The sequence below is a fragment of the Haemaphysalis longicornis genome, unplaced genomic scaffold (assembly GCF_048455015.1).
Source record: "Haemaphysalis longicornis isolate Haplotype H1 unplaced genomic scaffold, Haemaphysalis longicornis Haplotype H1 scaffold_6, whole genome shotgun sequence".
In the NCBI taxonomy this organism is placed as follows: Eukaryota; Metazoa; Arthropoda; class Arachnida; order Ixodida; family Ixodidae; genus Haemaphysalis; species Haemaphysalis longicornis.
The window spans coordinates 74525342-74550124 of record NW_027526407.1 but is presented as its reverse complement, the minus strand read 5'-3'; the positions used below and the strand labels follow the sequence as shown (position 1 = coordinate 74550124).

Here is a 24783-nt window from a genome sequence, read left to right as displayed (position 1 = left end):
ATCAGCAGGTAAGTTCGAGAAAAGTTTGTTCCGGAACCTGTTAATGAGCGTTTTACAATCGTTGCATGCTAGCCAAAAGCGTGCGATGGCGACAGGTGCGAAGGCGCCCGATACGACGCGCGCAAATTCGTAAAACCAGCAGGCGTGCACAAGTCGTGTTTCGCTCGGGGTCGCTAATCTGTTCGGCCTGTCAATACAGGCACATTGGTTAACTCCCGCCTAATTTCAAGTGTCTCAGTGCCACCGCTACCACCGCCGAAACCCTCAAAGTGGGTCGTTGGCGAGCCGCGCCGTCTGCTACAGCCTTTTGCCCCGCCCCTCGGAGTAGCAGACGACAGCGACGGCGCAGGGCGCCGGAGACGCCGACGCGCAAGCAGACGCCGACTTTCCTGTAACAGCAGACGACGCTTACCACAGCGACCGGTAGAAAGCTCGTTAAACGAAACTGAATCGGTGTTGCGATATCTAATCCTCCAATTCTTTCCCTCTGTCTTCTTGTTTAGTTCTCCATACCGCTCGTGCGGCTCTATTTTCTTTCCTGTCCTTGCAAACGAGCGCCCACAGCGCGCGCTTCTCTCTATGTGCGTCTGTGTCGTCCGGTTCCGCCCCCCTAGCAACCAATCAGCGGCTGTGGCGTGTCGGGTTCAAAAAAGAAAAACGGAAAGGTGTTTCACGCCGTCAGCCTGGCGTTCCGTTTTCTGCTTCGAAATAAACGGCTGCTCTTACAAACTAAAACCGACTCGCTTCATTAACGTGGACGCACACGCAAACTGCGCTTCGCTCGGCTGGGCAAGGCAAGTTCAATTTTGTTTTCGCAAAACCGGCGCGTTACGCACTACTTTCTTTCGCGGCGGCGGCGGTTCGAACGCGGAGGGATACACGCTGCTTTCGCCGGCAAGGAGTGCGCCTTTTCCGGTTCCGCTGCGAGAGGCCGGCCTCTTTCCCCCTTCTTCGCCTCCTCCAGCGCGCCGGTGCTCTGGTGGCTCGGCAACTTGTTGCAGTTGGGATTTATCTGTGAGAGTGGAGTGCGCGCTGTGGGCAGCATCGCGCTGGTGGTTACATTTCCCGCGACCCTGTGAGCCTTCGGGGCGACACGCCGAACGACTCGGACCGTTTCATCGGAATCGCCTCGCCGCGCCATGACCATGGAAAACCTCGAAGTCGACCGGTCCCTCTACGACATCGGCGACTCAGACCTCAAGGAGCTTTGGGCGCCCGAATCCTTCGAATCGGTGAGAGCGCTGGGGTGATGTGCTTGTGTAGATGTGCGTGTGTGGTGTGTGTGTGTGTGATCGGCGGCCACCGGCAGTACAGGGCACGCGCGCCATGGTCGTCGTCGTTCTTATTTTGATGCCTCCTACCTCGTGCGGTTTAGCGGATTGGAACGGGATCTTTGACCTCATCCCCGGAGGCATTTTCGCCGGCGCGGTGACCGGTCTTGCCGTGCCTTCGGGGCCAACGCTGCCGCAACGACCGCCGGCTAGCGCCGCATTCCACCCCTCTACCCTTATCTCGGCTAGAACTAAACCTACTAAACTTTCGTTTTTACCCCCTGTTTTTTTTCATCTTCGCCAGTGCGCGCTTGCCAACACTTGGACCAATACTTCGTATTAACATTCCCCTTCCCTTACTTTGTTTAATTTTGACTTCCGCTATCACTGAGACTTTCACCATGCCTTACGCCGAAGATAAAGGTCCGTTCTGTTTTCCCACTTGCGAGCCTGTATTAGTTGAGTGCTTCTTCCATCTGTCCATGCGGTTGAATCACGTGGTAGGTAATAGCTAACGCGCCGATACCCAGCTGCTCCTAGCCGTCAGGTCTGTTCGATAATTATTAATAATGTAAATAACGGTGCTTATTCCTGTCGTATGCCTTGCGGCATACTACGCGGAACAACTGGATAATCGGAGCTGGTAAACAAACGGCTGCCCTTATCGGATCCATATGGACGGAGATAAGGGCTCTAATTCAATGGGAAAGGAGGATGTTGAGTATCTACTCATCACTCATAGTTTTCACTTGTACGTTTCTGCCCTTTCCCTTCCCCCTTTCCCAACTTTTTTATTGAGCAGCTCGAATGGCACCCCAAACAAAGCTCGCAACATCGGTAAGAGGGCGATTCAGTATTCAAAGCTGCTCTTAATATAGATACATGTTTGATGAACCTTTCCCCTCTCCCACTCTCTCTTCCATCCCGCTTTCTTTCACCCCCCCCCCTTTTTTTTTTCTGCTAGCGCGAATAGTCATGCGCCTCGCGGCCGAACGCGAAAAAAGTCAAGCGGTGTGGTGATCTCGCGAGATTGACATATTTCAACTGTCAACAGCGTCTGCGTTTCCCCTCCTGCCCCTAATTTTGTTTTCATCGGGGATTTACTTCTGTTTCCTTTTTTTTTCTTCCGCGCCGTCTTTTTGTTGTTATTCTTTAACGTCAGCTTCAAATATCGCTGACCGCTTCGTAGCCCCCTCCCGTCTCGCGCAGCGATCCACATGCACTTTGCGAGTGTCTTTCATATACGTCCGCCCTTTTTTCTTTTTAGCTCTCTTTATTTTACTTTCTCTCTCTCTTTATTTGCGTTCTTTTTTTTTCTCTTTACAAGCGACGTTTCCTTTTGTTCTTTTTCTTTCGAATCTTTTGCGCGTTAGCTCGCCGTGTGCGTTCTGTTCCGGCGGCTATGGCGAGCGAGCGAGCTATAGCGCGAGCGTCATAGCCGACAGACGGCGGCAGCTGGGTATACTACGGCCTGCGCCGCAGAGCGTCGCAGCGAAAAAGCACTTGTTCGCAGAGAAAGTCGGCTCGTCAACTGTACAAACACGTCCCTCCGATGGCACGTGTGTGCTATACGTATACGGGCCGGCTAACACACATGGCGTGCTCTCGAATGCCGGGACCGGTATTACAGTGATATGGCGGCGGGACACGTCCGCTCATGTGATCCGAATACCGGTCGGCTGGTTTTGGCTCCCGAACGTTAGAGAGGGGAAAAAAAGGGAGGGGGCAGTCTAAAACCACAACAGGAATACCGAAAAAAACCTAACAAGAACTCCTGTCGTACGACAAAAAACTTTGCTGTGACAACAGAAGTCCTGTTGTTACGACAAAGCCATCCGTTACGACACACATTTCTGCCGTACCGACAAAGTCAGTTTTCTCGACGACAAACATTCATGTAGTCACAACAGAACGGCCATTTACGGTACTCTTCACAACGGGCAATAACATTCAAACAATGTGCCACAACTACTGATGGAACATAGTATCACGACAGGACAGGAATGCGGCACGACCGAACTTCAAATCAGGGCAGGAATACCACACGCGGCATAATATCAGAATCACGACACAAGAATACGGCAAGATGACAGTACGACACGCGAAAATACGACAAACTGTAGAAATATTTCTTGTCGTCTTTTCCGACTGGGGAGGTGTTAGAATCCGGCTGGGCTGGACAAGAAGATAGCCGGTAATCCTGGCACGTGTTGCGCAGATTCCATTTATTCCTGGCCAATTACCTCTGGGCATGTGCCATGTGGCTAGAAAGGGGTTGTCTCTTGGCCAATCATCGTGAATTCTGAGAGATGTTGTTGCTGTAAACCGTTTATTAATTAATAGGAAGGCAACAGGCCCGAGAAGGGGGGGAAATGTAAAGTTGTTTGGGCACCGCGAAGCGAGTCTGGAGGTCTTTTTGAACGGTGACTGCTTGGAGACGCGCTGTACACTTTTCGGTGTGTTGTTGTCCGGCGCTTTTACGAAAAAAAGCACTGTCGCCGTGAAGCGCACCGGCGAAATCCAATTTGGATCCGAGCAGTTTTATGAGGCGAGTGGCCTAAATTAATCCGACGCTTGCCTTATACCATCCCCTGCGTTTCTATTTACATGAAACACGTGGTTGTCTGTCTAGAAGTGCACTTGTTTCAATTCCAAAGAAATTTTTTCACTCGTTCTGTTACTCGTGCTTGATTTGGCCGTAATGAGTGCAGTTGTTCGTTTTGTTTGTTTTGTGTCACCCGGCTGCTGTTCTTCAATAGCGTTATTTCATTTATTAGCATACCTACATTCGCCCCGATGCATTGTTGTAGGAGGATGTTATGACTGCGTACTGGTGCAACTGGCCCTGGTGGAACAATTTTGCGTTTATTTTTAAGTCAACCCCATGAGCAGTCGGAGGGGGGGGGGTTGAAAATATCTAGTTCTCAATGACATCGCAGGGGAATTTGTTAGCTCACAAGTGCATTCCAAAAAGTGCACAAGTCGATTTCACGTTACCGCACTTGCATTCTAATCAACTGAAAAAAAAAAGAACATACGCTGTGCATAGGTAGGGTGGTCGTTGGGCACGAGGTCGGCGGAGAGTTCATGGCCGCATGGCTTCGTTTCACGTGAAGATAAAATAAAAAAAGAGCGCCGCTGTGCACTAGTGTGCAGGTCGCGGCTGTGGACGCGCCGGGAATGAAACTTGGTGCTGAGCCTTTCATCACAATAGGCCCGTTCCCACGCTTATCTGAAACGTTCCGTATCGCTTTAGCAATACAGTAGCTGTAGACGATTCGGCGAGCTCTGATATCGAGGGTGCCTTGTGATGTACGACGCGTAAGAAACAGACGACAACACCTCATAAGATTATGTCAAAAAATTTCAAAGTTCTGAAAAATATTACGCCTTCGAGGTGCGGTGAGAGTGGCGAAAATACGTTGATGCGTTTCATGTATTCTAAAAGTTGAAGTTCGGAAAAATACGGCTTTAATGTATGTCGGGGAAGAAATGGCCTTTCGAAATTCCGCCTCCATGGGAAATCAGTTGCCTGATTCTTTCAAGGCCCATCTGCAGGGCAAGGACGTGATGAATCGGGGTGTCATGCCATCTTTTCTCTCTGTGTGTCATATATATATATATATATATATATATATATATATATATATATATATATATATATATATATATATATATATATATATATATATTCTGTGACCAACGGAAAACTTCATCTTATTCGACGCTATAAACCACATTCGTCGAAAAAGAACTGGCATCAAGGACCGCAAGTTTAATGTGTATTACTGACCGAAAACCTCGGCTCATATGAATGTATGTGTGTCTATATGTGCGTGTGTGTGTGTGTGTGAGAGAGAGAGAGAGAGAGTGTGTCAGCGTGAAGTCACATTCCCGCGGTCGGGTTGCGGACGTTTCCGTACCCGTACTAGCGGGTATTTTAACCTTCTCGACACGATACGATGCCCTGGACTTTCAAGAAGGACGGCACATTTTCCTCCCATGCACGACCCAACGTTGAACCCTTCGCCGCATCTTCTCACCACACCCCTTCTGTCGAAGCCCTTCCTCCGCATCCACCACACACATCTACGGACCTTCAGCACGGACCTTTAACTCGTCTACGACGAGGCTAATCTGCGGCGCTCTCACGAGAATGATCGTATTTTGTAGTTATTTCTACACAATAGTTACAAGACCAGGGCGCGTTCCGACGAGATTTAGGTGTGCGAAGGTCATTTTTAGGCATGTGAAGGCCAGGAATGCACCATGGTTGGTGGACGACAATTTTCGCACAAAGCTGTGTGTATCTCTAAAATGATTTGCCCCCGTAAGGGGGAATATTCACTGTCTATAACTTCCTTGCACCCTAGCAAAAACTGCTGAAAACAGCCCTTTACAGGGTGTAAATTGTAAAAGTATTTACACCCTTAAGGTTGTAAATCACTGTTTATAACTAACACCCTTACACCCTAGCAAGAAAAACAAAGAGAAAAACCCTTGTGGTGTTTTGTCTTTTATAGCATTCTTACACCCTAGCAAAAACACAAGAATACGTCCTTTTAAAGGGTGGTTTGTTGTTAATTACACCCTTTCAATGGGGTTTTTTTTTGTTTTTGATAGGGTGTAAGGGTGTTGGTTGTTTTTGATAGGGTGTAAGGGTGTTTGTAGACAAAAAGGGTGTAAATGATTTTTCAGTGCACAGTATAACACCCTTACACCCTGGCTAAAACACGAGAAAACACGCTTTTGCAGGGTGTTCTGCAGGTTATTACCCTTTTCAAAGGGTGCTTTTTTGAGTTTTCGCCAGCGTGTAAGGCTGTTATGGACAGAAAATTCCCCATACGGTTATAAATTATTTTTCTGTGTAGGTGCTGCGACACATTCTACAGGCGATAATGTCAGGCCAGGCGACGGGGTATAGTGCAGCTACGGGGTGACGAGACCGGCGAAGTCTTTGACAGGTAGTGTGACAGAGGTGACCGATGACTCTTCTATAACGGGACTCGTGTGGAGGAGTTGCGTCAGGGAAGCGTTGAGGAGTGTGACGGGAACAAGGAGTACTGTTGAGGGGTGCCATACGGAGGCTACACTGTAAAATGATTTACACATCTTTTGTCTATAACACCCTTACACCTTATCAAAAAACACCCTTCCAAAGGGTGTAATAGAAGGTAAAACACTATTTTAAAAGGGCGTATTCTGCTTTTCCTAGGGCGTAAGGGTGTTCCTTTGTTTTTTGCTAGTTTTTTGCTTTGTTTTTTCCTAGGGCGTAAGTATGCGTTCCGTTGTTTTTTGCTAGTGTGTAGCGGTGTTAGTTATAAACGGATATGTGATTTTACAGCCTTAAAGGTGTAAATTAAAGGTGTGTAAAAGATCTACACCCTTAAATGCGAAATCATTTTACAGTGTACGAGCTTATTTCTTGCGGTCTCAGCAAATACACGCACTTTTACCACTTTTAACGACAGCATTGGATCGCCAGTATACTGGCAACGCTGTCTCCGAGTTTGATCGTGCTTTGCCCGGCTTCTCAAGCTCTGCTCACGCTGACAGTTGCATGTGTGTGTCCGTTATCACAGGCAATTGTTTTTCGGCCAGGAAGTGTTGACGCTTTAAGTTATAAAGGCCAGAAAAACTTAGTTATTATAACACCGCGTGTTCACACCTTTTTGTGTGTGTGTGTGGCGTGCTGGGCATGTGACGGCTCGTAAGTGCGTAATGATAGTGTGTGACATTTCGCTGGGGATGAGCAAATTCGTAGAGAGCTAATTCGTTCAATACATCTGTGCTACTTAGGTATTTAGACACCCGCTAAAATGAAAAAAAAAAAAAGAAAGGCCGCCATCCCGCCCTGCGAAAGGGGTTGTCAAGCGAAGCTGTTCTAAACCACTACAAATGCCAACGGGGGAGGGTATGAAATGTAGATCTCTCGTCGTTTCGGCGGGCTTGTCGGTTTCGGTCGGCTTCCCTGGCGGCCAATGCTGGGTGCTGCCTAGCCCGACGCACGCGCTCGGCGTCTTTGGCAAGAAGGAGAACTGCTCTATTTAGTGACAGCAGTCCTGTCTTCAAAGGTAATCTGCAAACATAATCTTTACCAGGAACACACGGTGGGGGGTGCCGTTGTTCACGGTAGTATTATCATCCATAATACGGCTTCGGTGCTTGTTTTGTGGTTTCCTTAGACGAATACTGAGCTCTATGCTGCATGCCTGGTTAGCCTGATGCATGCGCTCGCCGTCTTAGGCAAGAACTGCTGTCCTTTCTGCGTTCTTTGTTTACGGCACGAAATTTTCCGACCAACTAGAGGTTAACAGGTTCGCTGTAAAAATAGCTCAGTGTGTATAGTTGCCGCCGAAATCACGGTTGCTGTGTTTCTAGCGACGTTCGCCGTCTGTCTGTTATGGAATTCCTTTTTTCATGTATGCATAACGTTCAAAATGTCAGCAATTGGTGCCTGTAGATTAAGTGGTCCAGTTTGCTCCGGTGCGTAAGCACCATGTATGAATAACTATCACAAGACTGCGCTTCACTGTTGTGAAAATGCCAGCGGATTCCTCACGTTACATGCCGCTCTTTTGCTAACCTTTAAGTTCACTATACTTTTGTGCATTCCCCAAATAGTTATAGACGCCGGAATTCGTCTCTTTAAACTTGTCACTGAAGCTAGCCGTCGTCGTCTTCGCCGATCTTTTCCGTGCCATTTATGCCAAGGCATTTTGAATATCGCGCGCCGACGCGGATCCCAGTCTAAAATTACAGCAGGAATGCCGCAAAAACCGAAGAAGAATTCCTGTCGTACGACAAAAAACTGTTGTTACAGCAGAATTTTTGTTGTTACGTACGACAAAGCCATCTGATGTTACGACAAAGTCAGTTTCCTCAACGACAAATACTCCAACAGAACTGCCATTTACGCTACTCTTCGCAGTGGGAAATAACATTCAAACCATGTGCCACAACTACTGATGGAACATCAGGATCAAGTGAAGACAGGAATTGTGCGCGACGGGACATCAAAATCAGGACAGGAATACGACACACAACAGAACATCAGAATCACGACATGACAAGAATACGAGAAGATGACAGTACCACACGCGAAAAAACGACAAATTACAGACATTATTCTTGTCGCCTTTTTCGACTGGGATTGATTTGGTGTTCCACACAGCTACCCGGATACTATCGGGATCAATCAACCCCCGGCGCACCGCTTGCAAGATTTCAATGCGCACGTGCAACCTTCACTGCATCGCTTTCTCCTTACGCCTGAAGTACCCGTATATGATGGACTAAATAAATACACACGGGCACGACAGTCGTAAATACATTCGCCTGATAACGGGGCTTATCTACCGTTCTTTTACAATCGTTTATATAACACCGAGGCCGGTGATAGCGTTTTGCCGGTTTGTTTTTTCTTTGGATGTGTGCTAGGAAATTTGCCCATTGTGTCGAGAATGTTGGACCGGTGGAGACGGCAACTTTGTGTAATCGGGTTCTTTCTTTTCTTCCAGTTTCTCCGTTCGAAATGTCGGATTGGCACGCGGTGCACGGACGTCGTATGAGAGATAATCGAACGCTGTCAGAGGGCAGACAACCGTGAATTTCATATATCATATATAAAATATAAATTTATACATCAGTTTATATATTATGTATATTAAATATATTACATATTATATGTATTATACAAGTTATGTATACATTTAAATACACAACATTTATATAGACTCTCGATAATGTATGCACATTACGGAGGAAACAATCGCAGCACTTGTGAGCTTAATTGGACTTGGAAGCCGCGAATGTCATGTAAAAATATCGCGCCCAGAAACCTATCTCTTTATTTTGTCGTCATCAAAATCACAAGCAGGCTTTTTAAGCATTACGCAACACCTTCTGACATTGTTTCAATCCCCTTACAGCGCATCACGTGATTTTGTATTCCATTTCCTTACTTTTTCTCTTGCACAGGATTAATAAATTAACGAAAAGTCCTAGATTTTTCTTTTTAAATTTGAGTTTCTTCCACCGATAGCCGTAGTTCTGTTCGGAATGGAAAGTCTTCCTCACTAATGAAGCCTTTTTGTTACGCTTTTTCCGTTCGAAAAAAAAAAAAACGGGCCTCGACGGAATGGGGTTCCGTTTTACCGAAAACCGGTTATACGTCAGAGGGGCCGCATTCGCTCCGGCAGCGACTTTTTGCGGAACACCTCCCGTTCGGAGCCGTTTTTGCAGCAGGGTGACACAGAACTCTGGCGAGAGGCGTGAGAAAATTTTGTTGCTCTTGATATTTGACGACGGTATTCCTGACGCCTGTACACTTTTCTTCTGGCTCTATTGACCTTGCAAATGGGGCCTATTGATCACTCGGCTATTGAAAATGCGCGTCCAAGGATACGACGTAGAAGCTTGAGGTCCGAATCACGTTTTGAACGACGTGCAAATAGCACACACAGGTATCGGGAGGAAGAGGAAATGCTTTTATTCAAATTTCTGAACGGCCCGGAGGGCGGCCCAGGGGAGTCTTTCCTTCTTCACTGGAGCCCATATAAAGTCCGCGCCGCCTGTGCTCTGTCCACCAGCTGAAGCTGAGACGTTCGATTCCCAACGCCTGGCGCTTCAGAGACACGTGACTTTCTTTTCCGCAGACTTGAAAAATGCACGGAATTCTAGCCATATGATATTCGCTTGACAGCACAGTCTTTACACGCCTTGGCTGCCTCCTGATTCAAATCACGTGCGAGATATGTACCACGAAGAGCATACCTACATCCGTGTAGTAATCCATCAAGCCGCATGACTTTGTTGAACGCATGCCGTGTTCGTGTTTTCCGCTGTATATACGCAGAGAAGAATGGGGGCAATGACGTAGGACGCCGCATCGGGAAGCGAGGCGGGCGTTGAAAGCACGTGGGCCAGTTCTGTTGCGTTGAGGTGAGAATAGCTGGCTGTGCTCGAAACCAACTCCTTGTGTCAGTGTGGGTCTGAATTCTGCCACCGAGTGGAAATTTATCACTTGGTTTGGGATGGGAAGTATACAGTACACAGTCGTTTGACGAAATAACTTTATTCAGAATCATCTGGCTTTATTTGATGTACGTATGTCCGTATGTATGTACGCATTTATGCATTTATGTATGTGTATGTATGTATGTATGTATGTATGTATGTATGTATGTATGTGTATTTATGTATGCATGTATGTATGTATGTGTGCATGTATGTATGTATGTGTGTATGTATGTACGTACGTATGTATGTAGGTATATATGTATGTATGTATGTGTGTACGTATGTACGTATGTATGTGTGTACGTATGTACGTATGTGTTGTTAGATGCGCGGACTTAGCCTTGCATAACTAATGACGCTTTATTCGTCTAATCGTTCCCATTATCGTATCAGAGACGCGGAAAGTCACTGCGCATAGCTTAGTCCTGTAGACTTCACGACTAAGTGACACATTCAGAGAAAATCGCCACCGCTTTTAAAGAAGTATTACTCATAAGGAAGCCAGTTTCCTCCCTGGAGGACTTTGTTATAAGAGGCGTTTACTGCTTTCCAATCGCTGATTGTCTCTTGAACGCTTTTCAATGAGCATATGCGTTAACGGTAACTTTTAAGTTGTGTCCGCGGCGCAGGAAACTCGTCGAATGCTCGTCGAAAACTCGTCGAATACGTGCACCCATAACGCTTGCATACCGGGATAAGGGGCAACCTTTTTTCCGGAAGTATAATTTTAGGTGTGCTTTCTTTTCCGGTTGTAAGTACGCGATTACGCATACTGCTACTGTTATATGTAATACAAGTACATGTATATGAAGCATCGTTGTAACGAAATCTCTTCATTCGAAAGGCCGCTTTATTCGCGTTTCCTTATTTCGTTATAAGTAACTTTGTTAGAAATTAATTTTGTGATCAAGTTTCGTTATAAAGTAATTTCGTTAGAACCATGGTTTCCTGCAAACACATTTCTAGCTTCGGTACAAGCGATGATTCGTTAAAAGCTTGGATAATTTCGTTCGGTGCAGTCTACTGGGCATTCACTGCAGGGCACAGAACGAAAAACCATCCCAGCTTTTAACGAATCATCGCTTACAGCACAGCTAGAAGACGTGTGTTTGCAGCAAACCGTAGTTATAACGAAATTATTTTACTGGAAATCTCGTTTTCTTTGAAGTGTGTCATGGTCCGGATGTCAGCGCTCACAGAGCAAATCATTCCAGTTTTCTACGAAGCACCGCTTATAACGACGTGTTTCCTGTCCCAAAAACTTCCGATATGACGAGTGTTCACAATAATTTGACGTTTTCGTACGTGGTGCTTTCTACTGCCTCGTGTTATACCTTCCATATGATGAGTGTTTACAGTAATTTGATGTTGCCAGACGTGGTGCTTTCGTCAGCCTTGTGTTATACGTTAAAGAATCTCGCAATACATGGGGAATTTAGCGCTCGAAGTAAATAGTGGCGATTACAATAAATAGACGCGCTTTCGTCTTGCGCATCTTTCATCCGCGAGAAAGTGTCAGTCCAGGATGCCGCGAACAAAAACCTACGCACAAAACCTACACAGTTTGGCCTACACATAAGTTAGCAAACGATGGACCTCGTGCTTGTCCAGGCCCGCTAGTGTGTAGTCCTTTCGTCGGGAAATATCGTCATCGTTTCGATTGCCTTATTGGATTGAAAGCAGACGAGCGCATACGTTTCAACTCTCGCACTATGCGAGAACAGTGTGACACTACGGATGACTTGACGGTTTCTCTTCAAAATGATCACACCCCTGCGAATGTAACAACAACGCCCATACGTCATATCCGGGGAAAGAGTTACAAGGGGGTGAATGGAGAGTAAGCATTACTCTGAGTGCAGCGCTGAAGTCTTATGCACGTGCGTTATTGTAGCGTAATGAATTTAGATCGTATACAGGATACACTGTGCTGTGAAAATGAGTGATTTTAGCGGCCATGAATCGTTGCCGTGGGCTCAGCTGTTTTTTCGGCTCTGTGAAAGTGATCATTACCTTTGCGTGCGGCGCTCAGAGCGCGCGTGCTCGATTGTAGCGTAGTAAACAGCGTACGCACTACACGGCTGTGCTCTGATACTCGACGATTCCAAAGTTTTCTGCTGTTTTATTTCTGCGCCTGTGTTTGTTCGCTGCCGTTAATCGGGCGCCAGCTGCGCAACAACCTGCCATGGCCGCTGCCGCAGTCGTCTGCCGTCCTCCCCTGATCGGCCGCGTCTGGCAACCGTGGGGGAGTCACAGGTATGGAGGGTACGGACGAAGTCCTCCATTTCCTCCTTTTGCCGCCGCCGCCGCCGCTGCCGGCCGGTGAATGAACCGCCTGCGTGCGGCCCTGCTGCTCTCACCGCTCTTGATTCTTTTTTGCTCTCTTTCTCGTCGGCGAACGACTTCCTCCGTTGACTCTGTTTTTGTGTTACCCTCGGTGGCTGCTGCTGCAGCACCACCACAGCGGGCCTTGCTCGATTTGCCGCCGGCCCCGGAATGTTTCCGCGTTTCGGTGTGTGTGCGACCCGTTCGTCGCCCGGTGGTCGCTTGCGCGTTGTTGTTACGCCGGTGCGGCGTCCCGGCTTCGTTTTCGCGTTTGTGACGCACCCGAGCAGGGACAAAGCAAAGTTGGTTTGGCGGCACGGTCATCCTGATCGGCCGACTCCGCTATTTTGGAGTTCTTAACTGCTTTTTTTTTTTTAGTCCGTTGCTGCATTGTCCGCGCGTCGATACCGACAGTGTCATTGTGTTCTCGTAGCTTCTGGGTTACCAGTGTTAAAACCGGTGTAGATTTCGCCGGTATTGTAACCACAAGAATCTGTGTCATGTCACTGCTCCGAGACCCAATTTTTTATCCCTCCCGCATGCCGGTATTAGGCTTTGGTTTTGAATGCTTACTCCACAAGATAACGGTTCTGGTGCGATTATTTGTCAACACCTACGTCCCCTCCCTCCCCACCAGAGATACATACTACTTATGGTTTTGTGTTCCTTGAAATATGGTAGAACCGCCTGTCTAAGATGATAGTGAACGTAAAGCAAGGTGCTACGGTAAATGCTAGCGCTGCGAGATAACTATGCAGAGCACTCGCGAAATTTCGAGCAATTATTCGTTACGGTAATGCGATGTCACGATAATGTTGACATGTCCTAGATGAGTGTAGTTTGAAAAAAGAAAAGAGAAGCCGTCCGTTTCGAAGCGGCGCTGGGATCATTGAAGGCCTTGCAGCCACCGAAAATGGCGGCGTTGGTAGACGTATACGCGGTTGCAGAAAATGGCAACTCTCGGTGTAATGCGGCTAACCGAAAACATTTTGCATCACGGCTTGCCGCTGTAATTATTCTGTGGGCATCCGGAACTTCCTGTAGGGTACTGCGCTATAAATTTTCCTCGTCGTAGTTTGAAAACGAGTTTTCGTTTCGTTGTAGACGCCGCCATTCCTTGGATGTCGAGCTGTTGGTCGCGGAAATAAACTCATATTCACGCTGTACGGAGTCACCTTATTTGAAAGAGAAGAGATTACCTCTCGTGCCGGTGTATTCAGCCCTAGGAGAATGCATGTTTGACGGCGATCTTGTTTATAACGTGTAACGTCCTTGCGCGAAGCAGTTCTTGGTTGTCCGGTCGTGGTTTGTCGGTCCTCGCCAACCGAGAACCGGAGTTCCTGGTGAACGGGGTTCACGCCGAAACTCAGTGAACAAGGCGGTAGGGGAGAGGATGGGGTATTGGATTGGATTCGATCGGTTGGCCGACAGTTGGCAGTAGAGGAACGCGGTTCGGACGATGCAAGTTGGGACGAAGCCTGGTCTTGGTGGACTCTCATCTATAACTTATCCGGTACTGAGGCTAAACTGTTATTACCACAGCTATCACATTGAGTTGCCGAAACAGTATAATATTCGCGACCTGCTTGTGCTCTGAAAACCATGTGTACTCGTCTTTTTCCTCCGCCTCCCGCCGTCTTCCTCCTCCTTCGCTTGAGGGAGTCAATGAATTTATCCTTGAGTGATCGGGCTTTACTGTACGTTCACTTCTTGCACAGTCACGTTCATGGCTAAGTATATGGCTTCAGCGTCTGAAGTTCGACGAAATTCATTGAAATGACAGCCTGCGTGCAACTAGTGAAATGCCGGACGTGAGAAGAGCCTACCGGTTAGTTTCACCGACTGCCGTATAGCCGCAGGTACCGTTTCCTGCCGCCCCATCTTCGCACCCCTTTCAAGACTCTGGACTTGGGCCTTCTCCTGGAACAGCGAAATACCTTGTGAAAGTTTGCTATCAACTCAGAACAATACGAACGCCCGCTCGGAGACTGCCTCGCTCGTGCAGTGTCAGAACGCGTTTCTATCGACAACCGTTTCCCCTCGTTGGGCGCCAATTGACGCAACGCCCAAACGCGTTCAGGATCCTGCAACGGCACGCTCCTTCATAGAAGGCTTGCTCCGTGAATCAGTTTTCTCTCACGGGTCCGAGGAGTTGTCCGTGCTGCGAGCGTGCGACCTAGGCCGACACATTCTAGAGACGCGGAAGGCGCGCTTTGCCGTTTCTTCTACCCCAGATGATTGGGCATCACAATGGCGGGCCGGCGACGTTGTGTTGGGTGTAGACCAACGTGGATTGCGGAAAGCCCGTCATTTGTATGCCGTGGTGACACTTCGAGAAGGGAAGGCTTCCTTTCCGGGGTGGTGTTTCCGAGTTTCCCGGCGCCGATGTTCTCCGAAGCTCCGTGAGTAGGCGCCGAATTTTTTTACGGCGCACAGATGGCGACAGGTCACGCTTCGAGCTCCGCAAGGACAGCCCTCGGAGTAGTGTGCAACGCCGCCTTGATAAGGAGGTGCCATTACTCAAAGCCTTACGCGCATATCCTTTCCGATACAAATAGTACTGTCCCCGTTTTTTGTTTCTGCCGCCGCGAGCCGGCGACTTCTGTACTGGCCGCCACGGGATGCGCAGAGTGGTCGTGTGGATGACGTCTCAGTGCTACGGCTTTCTTATCTTGTCATCGTCGAGTGCGGTCGCGTGCATATACTGCTCGCTCGCGCCTTTCGGGGCGAGCCGTACGGCCGTCCGAAGAAAATCTCGCACAAAGCCGTGCCCCGCATGTACTCCGGCTTCAAGAGGGGCTCGTTGCGAAGGCTATTCAGGGTGTTTGAAGTTGTCTGTTGTCTCAGGCAGTTCATGTCGATTGTTACGGGCGCTGGGTCGTTATTTCGATCCTGCGCCCCGGCCGAGTTCTCTCGCTGCCGCCTCTGCTGCGAGGAGCGCCTGCTCGAGCGGAAGCTAATTGGGCCTGCGCGGTGCGTGTGTACGAGTTGTACATAAATAGTTGGTCCCCGCTTCGAGACATGGAAGTTTTTTGCGGTTCTTTTGGCCTGGTGACCTGTCGCGTATGGTTAATTACGTTCTCGTCATTGAGTGAGTGGTTGTGTAACGGCCTGCGTGAGAGAGAGAGAGAGAGAGTGGAAAAAATGTGGGCGTGAGTGTGTGTCGATTGATTGATTGATTGATTGATTGATTGATTGATTGATTGATTGATTGATTGATTGATTGATTGATCGATCGATTGATTGATTGATCGATTGATCGATCGATCGATCGATCGATCGATCGATCGATCGAGTGAGTGAGTGAGTGAGTGAGTGAGTGAGTGAGTGAGTGAGTGAGTGAGTGAGTGAGTGAGTGAGTGAGTGAGTGAGTGAGTGAGTGAGTGAGTGTAACGGTGATAGAGAAGGACCAAAAGACAGAAGGACAGACAGGTTTTACGGACGGTTGAATGAATAGACGAATAAAGGAATTTATGTATGGATGGATGAATTTAAAGTACCTGAAACTCAGTGTTTCGTAGGTGAGGGAGTGAATTAGTGAGTGTAACGCCGATAGAAACGGGCCAAAATACAGGAGAGGCAGTTTTAACGGACGGATGAATGAATCGACGAATAAAGGATATGATGCATGGATGGGTGGATTTAAAATACCTCAAATTCCGTGTTAGGCGTGGCGTCGCCTTAGAGTAGTGGTTAAGTCGCTTGGAAGTCACCGCGCGCTGCTGTATTTGATTTCCGCTACTACCACGCTTCTTTTAGTCCGATGGCGTAATGTTGGCACCACCGTCAGTTCCGGTTAAAAAGGTGCTTTGGTGCGATGCCCTGCGTTCCTTACAGGGCTGGCGAACGCTCCGGCACGGAATCACGGAACGCTGGCCTAGAAACGCATTCGCGTTAAAAAGGCGGTGAGATAGGCCTTCTAGGAATCACTTAATTAGCAACGAACCGTAAGAGCGTTAATCCACGCTGTGACCTTCTAAGCTGAACTGTGGCGAAGGCTTCCGAACGCCGCTATCGTTTAAACGTAGCGAATTTATCCGCCTGAAAGGGCTCGCGGCTTGCCGTTGGCAAGGCGATACCGCTGCGCGACAAAGTGTCTGCAGCGCTGCGCCACACAAATTAGAGCACTGTGTTGTCGAGGTGTGTATGTCTAGACACGCCTTGGCTTAGAAGGCCGATGACCTGGAACGGTTGTGAACGCGACGGGAGGCACTTTCGCTGTCGCTCTTGGCTGTCGCAGCAACGACAACGTTTGCTCCGCCGTATTAGCGATGTATTGTAGAAGCGTCGGTGTGGCATTCGCGGTTGGGCTTAGGGTGATACATCAAACGCTGTGTGCTAGTATCAGGTTAACACTGGTTAGGTAACTGCTTAATACTGGTTAGTTACTTGTTAGGTTACTTGTTAATATTGGTTAGATTACTGGTTAATACTGGTTAGGTTACTTATTAATACTGTTTAATTGCTGGTAGTTACTGCTTACTGGTTAATACTGGTTAGCTTCTGGTTTGGTTACTGGTTAATGGGGGTTATTTACGGGTTAGGTTACTGGTTAATACTGGTTATTTACTGGTTAGGTAACTGGTTACTGGTTAATACTGGTTAGGCTGCCAATAGTACATTGATTGGACATGCGTATAGAATAATTTCGATAATCAGAAGCCGAAGAAGGCGACGGAAGTGAAATAGAGACAACGCTTCGTTGCACAGTGTTGTCCCGTTATGCCGACCTGTACTCGACCGGATTTTCAGCATAGCGAAAAAAGAAAAAGAAGGTGGTTTGCGATACAGTGTTTAAATTCGGAAATTTCTTAAACAATTTAAACAATCTTGGAATCAGAGCAGATATTCCAAAAACCTCTCAGGTGGCTCCGAACGTGAACTAAGCATTTTTTTAAAACGTCGTTGCATATCTTCAGTACGGAAGTAGTATACACCTGCTGGGGATCTTCACCGTGCGCCGAAGTCTCGACAAACGGGTATTTTGGTTTTTGGCCTCCGTCAGAAGAGCAGCTGCCTCGGCCGGGATCGAATTCTCGTCCTCGTCCTCAGCACGCTCCGTTTAGAGCATCGTATATCGTGGGCGTTGTGCCTGCAATGGGGGCGCAGTTCAGAAAGAGTTGATTCGCGTTCAACGAACTTCGCACTAACCAAAGGGGTTCTCTGTCTATCTGGAACGTGCTCGTCATACAGCGTGTCGCCCCGCCAAGGCGTTGTTTTGACGCGTTCAAGTTCCAATTCTTTCGTCGAAAACGTGTGCGCTTACTGCGGCGGCACCTTCTTGACTTTTCGACAATGTTAACGCTTTTATTTTTCTTGGAAGACCGTTTAGACGCCGCTGTTCTGGCCTGGTGCTGGCTGGCTATAGCGGTGTCGTGCTTGCGGCTGGTTCATGGCGGGTCTCTATTCTTTAATTGAATGACTTTGTCATGGTGCTGTGTCATGGTGCTTTGTTATGGTTCGAGAAGCGCCGGCTCGGTATCTAACTTGCTACCTTGTGCTGGGTAGGAAGACTACTGGACTGGCGTGCATCAACCTGAGTAAACTGGGAAATAACTTGCAGCTTCGCAAGTCGAACGCAGGGATATCGAACGTGCTTCAGGAGGGACGCCAAGCTTCACAAAACCTCGGTAAAGCGAAACCGCTTTATCTCTGGCGACTCCTGCAATCGAATACCCTCACTTGTCGGGCGGTACTACATCGCATCTACCCCGCTCAATATCCCTCACCGAATTGCCTCCTCTGTGGCGCCCCCACCACACTTGTCCACTCTATGTGGGCGTGCCCCCCAAGATCCCTTCCCCCACGTAAATAGTGATGAGCAGTGGAAGCGTGCGCTGGGCAGCTCGGACCTGGACGTGCAAACACTCCTGGTCACAAGAGCTGCCACCGTCGCCGCCAGACTTCAACCGGCGGCCACCACACATCGCTAAACCACAGGACACAACAAAAGTCTCTCTCTCTCTCTCTCGAGAGAGAGAGAGAGAGAGAGAGAGAGAGAGAGACGAGGGGGGAGAGAGAGACGAGGGGGGAGAGGAGGCGAGGGGGAGAGGAGGCGCTACGCGAGCGCCCTCACGCGTCGGAAATCCGGCGCCGTTGCTAGGCACGCTAGCTAGCTCCGTTGCTAGGCTGCGGACGGACGGACGGCGGTGGACGTGTGATTCAGGGTCGCTTAAGAAGTGCATCCGCACATAAACCAGCCCGCAGAATATTTATACGCGCTTTCCGCTAGCTGAAGCAGTAATTGGTTGCCTGTTAAGAAAAGAAGGAAAAGAGGGGCGGTGGGTATCCCATTGTAACGAAGGGTACGCGCAGAGTTGTCGCTACTCTCGTGGTAATACGCGGATTCTAAACAAAATGGCGCCATTACGCTTTGCGGCTGGAGATGTTGGAGCCAGCCATGAGAGTTCTGAGAGAGAGAGAGAGAGAGAGAGAGAGAGAGAGAGAGAGAGAGAGAGTTCTGAGAGAGAGAGAGAGAGAGAGAGACCATCCACGGTTTCAACTGCAGTGCAGGGGCAGTGAATAAACTGCGGTTTCAACGAAGTTCCGGTTATAACGAAGCCAATCTATTTTTTCCGATGGCTTCTTTATGACGGCGCGCACTGTGTTTCAATACTTTCGCGACACTGTCTGCGTTTGGCTCCATCGGCAACACCGCAGCCGGAGTCTCGAACTACAGTGGCTTCGCGCTCAAACAGCGGCACAATACATAGCGAAGTGTACTCTCAGAATGGCGTTGTTTTCGTTACTTTGTACGCTACAGTGGGCGCCCAGTAGTCGTGGCTCGGTGGCGAAAGCAGCAGAGGTCCGGCCACCGGCGTCCTTCGGCCTGTTGCTTTCCCCTGGACGCTAAGTCTAAAGATAGCAAGAGCTCGGCCAACGCAAACACGGTGGCGGCGGCGGCGAGACTGTGGCGAGCGCCACCATGCGGGGGGAGAAGGGTTGCTCTTCGGCCGTCTGTACGCCGTGGCCTATTAATAGCGGTGGATTAGGGGCCGCGCGCGATAGCCGCCCCGGCATAATTTAGGCGCCGAACCGTGCGGTTTCCCGGTGAGACAGACGACAGGCGACGCCTGATGACCAGCCGAGCCGTCACCGCTGCGCGACGGTCTCTTTTATTTGCCCGTCCAGCCAGAGCTGTTCTCGGGCAGTCCAGGACTGCTCCCGTAGTGGAAGTTCTAGGGGAAAGTGCAATGGGGAGCTGCTCTGGGGCAGTTCTGGGTAGACCAGTGTTGCAAAATGAAAACAACCAAAATGAGCAGCAGGGAGCAGCTCTTTTGGTGTATCGAAAATTCCCTGGTTGTCCTTTCGGCGATCAAGGAACGCTGGAGTGATGACACCCGCCGCGGTTGTTCGCTGCCTAAGGCGTTGTGCTGCTAAAAACCTAAGTACGCGGATTGGATCCCGGCAGCGGTGGCCGCGTTTTGGATGGAGGCGAAAAGCGGAAACGCCCGTGTGTCGAGAAATAGGTGCACGTTCAAGGTCCGTATGTGGTCGAAAATTTATCCGGAGCCCTCCACAGCCCAGATTCGCCACGTCAAACCATCAAAATTTTGGAGTGCTCGACACCGACATGGTTGTCTCCATACTGGCTGTAAGCGTAGCGAGCTCAGTTGTCTGACACCTGCTTAAACCAAACGGTTAAGGCGTTGTGCTGCCGAGCACGAGGGCGCGGGTTCAATTCCCGGCCATGGCGGCCGCTTTTCAAATGGAGGTGAAAAGCAAAAACGCCAGTGTGTTCGAGATTTCGGTGCACGTTAAATATGCCTAGGTGGTCAAAATTAATCCGGAGCCCTCCACTACGGCGCGCCTCATCGCCTGCGCTGTGTCGGCACGTTAAACCCTACAATCAATCAATCAATCAATCAATCAATCAATCAATCAATCAATCAATCAATCAATCAATCAATCAATCAATCAATCAATCAATCAATCAATCAATCAATACTTAAAATAAGACACTACGTTCATGCCTCAACTGAAAAACGAAGGTACTTTTAACGAAGATACACTTCGACGCTGTAGACCTGTTTCCTTGAAGGTCGCTACATCAGGAGGGGAATTGTCGCAGTCTTAAAAATCACAATTGTTCGGAGGCATATGGAAGCTGACGTCCAAACATTGCGTTTTCTCTATGTGCATTTCTTCCGTGCTATTTGTTCGTTTGCAGGTCTATTCGTTACGCCAATTTGACTTTTAGATACGCATTCAAGGCTCAAAATATCGTATAAGAAGCAAAGCCACAGCGTGGCAAAAGGACAAAACAAGTCTTTGCAGTTTTTTGGTGTCACGTGACTTCGATAATACTCTCAGAAGAGTTTTGTTGGGTTTTATTCTACACAATATTACAGCTGGTATGAAGCGTATTTTGTTGATCCGGTGCGAAAACTTCGCTTCGTACTAAAAAAGGGTAAAACACGGTCGAGGACGCTCGCTCAGCGTATACAAGTGCGACGACTTGAAAATAAACACAGCTGCCCTATAGAGATGATGAAAGCCTCCGTCACAGCGAAAAATATTTACCGGAATAAACTTATGTAACCACGGAGAAATAAAAAAAAATATTCACTTGAAAGACTGCTGCGTCCGAATTAGTCCTGCCAATGTTAACGCAAATGTGTTAGAGGAAAAGCTGGAGATTATATGAAACAGATGGCAGAATTGGTACTCTCCAACCCCTTTCTGGCAGTGCCTCTGTGACGTCACGGAGGCAAGCACGTGCGATTGGCGGCGGCCGACAAGAGCTATAGCGCTAATAAACATGATTGTGCCATTCCCGTGTCCCTAGTTCGGTTTGATCGCACCGTCTAATTTCGAACATGGAGTTAACACTTTGATCACTCCGCTTTTGGTGCCTCATCAACTACGTCACCGGTGGTGTATTGCTGCGGGAAATTTACAAATCCTTCAATATTTGTGATATATATATATATATATATATATATATATATATATATATATATATATATATATATATATATATATATATATATATATATATATATATAATATAAGCAGTAGAATAAACTTCTCGAGGAGCCAGAAGAAATAGTTGAGAAAATGGTTGACTGACGATTAAAAACAAAAACAGTGGTTGACTGACGTTTCGACTGGAGGACCAGTCTTCGACTGGACTGGAGGACCAGTTTCGACTGGAGGACACTGGTCCTCCAGTCGAAACGTCAGTCAACCACTGTTTTTGTTTTTAATCGTCAGTCAAGTATTTCCTCAACTATATATGTATATATATATATATATATATATATATATATATATATATATATATGAGAGAGAGAAAGAGAGAGAGAATGAGACAAGAAGCACTGTTGAACTGTAATGGAATTCGCGAATTACCACAGGCTGCTCCTCTCAAACAAAATATATTTATGGTGTCTTCGCGATCCCTTTGAAGGGATCGTGAGAAAGAAATTCGTCTTGTCTTTGCGAAAGGGTTGCACTGACCCAGTCACAATGAGCCAATTTTTACGCGAATTTCCGCACGCTAACCTAGATGTTTAAAAAAACGGTTTAAGAAAACAGTGGGAGAATCAGCAGCCACCTTCCTGCCAGGTCCTTATGACGTCATGCGGCTTTGGGAGTTTGGCGACCTTCGGCCTAAGCCACCGCCAAAAAACACGACTGTATGAGTTTAGTGCCGTCTCTATAATAGTTCCGTTTGATTTTACCACTTCAGTGCTAACGCCCAGTTAACACACTGATGACTCTTGTTTTGCTGTATGAATCTTTTCCTCCGTTAATCTTTAATAAGATTAGGACATCTTCTGGGCTGCGTTGCGCATGCTCAATGACACGTTCCTGTCGACTGCGCCAATTATAGGGCGGCTAGCACAGCCCACTGATAAAATGGTAGCTCCCAGGAAGAAGTTAAAAAGGTCTATAAGCTCCTCCAAATTCGTCACTGCCTACATTCTGTATACCGAGAAATTTGACAGTGTTTCGACATTTATGTCGTTTTTTCTTTGTGAAAATGGCGTCTTTCGGTTCTAGAATGGGGTCCGGTAAGTTACCGAAGTCGATTTTTTTTAATAAAACCAGTTATCTTTTGCCTTCATGGCACCGTCAAGGATGGGAGGAACACACAAGGCTTCACAGCCGCCTAGACGCTAATGATGGAAAGACGCAATAAAGAACGAGGGGCGTGTATGGCTTTCGCGACCGTCTGGCCTTCCCACTTCCTCCCTTCTCGCTGAAAAAAGTTCTCTTCTCGTAAAGCTTGAAAAGCACTGAACACTTTGAGAGCCTTGCGAACGCGTGTGCGCCTGTAATAAAACTATAGCGGAATTGTGACGCCAGAAGACGGATGGATCGCTACCCAGCGCACTGGCATTTACACTGCCGTTTTACCGCATGCTGGAGCGCATCGAAACGTCTGTAGGATGTGTGCTAAAGCAAGGCGAATGCCATAAACGGGCCTGACGTCAGGGAGTACGCATATATATATATATATATATGGATCACTAAAACTTGGAAAATGGTAGGGAACGCAAGAAAACTTCGAACAAGGTAGCAACCTCGATTTTTGCCAATGTTTCAGCAAAGAGACTTGGCTTCGTCAGGGACTGACGAATGCAAGCCTCTTTGCTGAAATGCTGGCAACATCGTGGTAGCTACTTTGTTTCAAGTACTCTGATTAATTATATATATATATATATATATATATATATATATATATATATATATATATATATATATATATATATATATATATATATATATATATATATATATTTCGCAAATGAGGGGCTCGTTGAATTAAGACAGCAATAAGGGTTGGCAGTCATGAATGACTCGGAAAGCAAAGGGGAGAATGCAGTAGGTCATTGAAACAGATGAAATACAGAAGGAAAGGGGAGAAAAAATGCTCGCTGGAGCGGTCCTTTTTTTTTTTTGCATTTTCCACGTTAGATTTGAGCAAAGTATTGTTCGCCTTACGAGAGGCTACTGTATATGTGGTTTTCGGGCTTTGTTTTCCTTATTTTTTGACGTTGCACCCTCATCGACTTCGTGGCTTTTGTTTTAGCATTTAAAATATGACTGTGCAGTCGCACCAATACTTGCTGTAATTTGTGTAACGGCGGACTTCAAATTGGCCTTGTATGGGTTTTCCCGCACAATTTAATCCAACCGCCACACAATTTCATCCAGGCGCCATCCAATTTAATACAAGTGCCATCTAATTTAATCCTAAGGTCATCTAATTTAATACAGGTGCAGGAGAATTTAATCCAAGTGCGAACTAATTTAATCCGGTCGCCAACCAAATTAATCCAGGTTTTACAAGGTTGTTCAGGAGTGTTTTGTGCGAGACTAGGCGCAGCTTTAGGGACTTTGTTGCGGGTGGTGTGGTGAAACGTGGTGTTTCTATATCTATTGTGTGCAAAATATCTTACGCGTGCAGCTTAAAGGACATTTACTAACACGCGCAGACCATGAGAGCGATCTTTTGACCTCGGGATTAATTTGGTTGGCGACTGGAATAAATTGGTTTGCACTTGGATTAAATTCGCCTGCACCTGGATTAAATTTATTGGCACTTGTATTAAATTAGATGGCGCTTGGATTAAAGTGGCTGGCGCCTGGAATAAATTGTATGGCGATTGGAATAAATTGAGCGCGAAAACCTGTTGTTCTGTTACAAAGCAACGCCGTCGCTTTTCGAATATCGCTCTCTGGAATACCGCTACATCAACGCTGTCGCGATGTTTTAACAAAATAATGAAAGCCTCCGCATCTGTATAGAAAACGTAACCTTTTCCGTAAGCGGAAAATGCTTGTGGACAGAAAGCAAGCTGTTTCCCAATGTTGCTTGATCAGGACATTCCGCAGGGGTGCGTTGAGTTTCAGTCGCGCCGCATCGGCGTATACGGTATACGCCGCTGCGGCGGGGTATTCCATTGTAACGAAGGGTACGCGCAGAGTTGTCGCTACTCTCGTGGTAATACGCGGATGATAAACAAAATGGCGCCATTACGCTTTGCGGCTGGAGATGTTGGAGCCTGCCATGAGAGTTCTGATAGAATCTCCGGCTTCACTTCTAATGACGTCAGAGAGAGAGGATTGAAAGCTGCGATGGTACATCGAGGCTGTTTTCCGCAACGGTAATTGATATTCGCGGAAAATGATCCCTGATTCTCATACAGCTGCG

At 47.6% G+C, this 24783-nt stretch overlaps 1 protein-coding gene across 2 annotated transcripts in view; it reads left to right on the top strand.

Annotated features, from left to right (window-relative positions):
• The first annotated feature begins 944 nt into the window (after positions 1-944).
• LOC144143495 (cyclic AMP response element-binding protein A-like) overlaps positions 945-24783 on the top strand; it is a 261210-nt gene continuing 237371 nt past the window's right edge. The window contains exon 1 of one of the 2 annotated variants that reach the window (XM_077675266.1): positions 945-1232. Coding sequence is in view for 1 of the 2 variants with exons in the window: in XM_077675264.1 (XP_077531390.1) it covers positions 1140-1232 (93 nt within the window). In the remaining variant the exon portion in view is untranslated. The remainder of the gene's footprint in view (positions 1233-24783) is intronic. The other variant, XM_077675264.1, reaches the window with a different exon arrangement.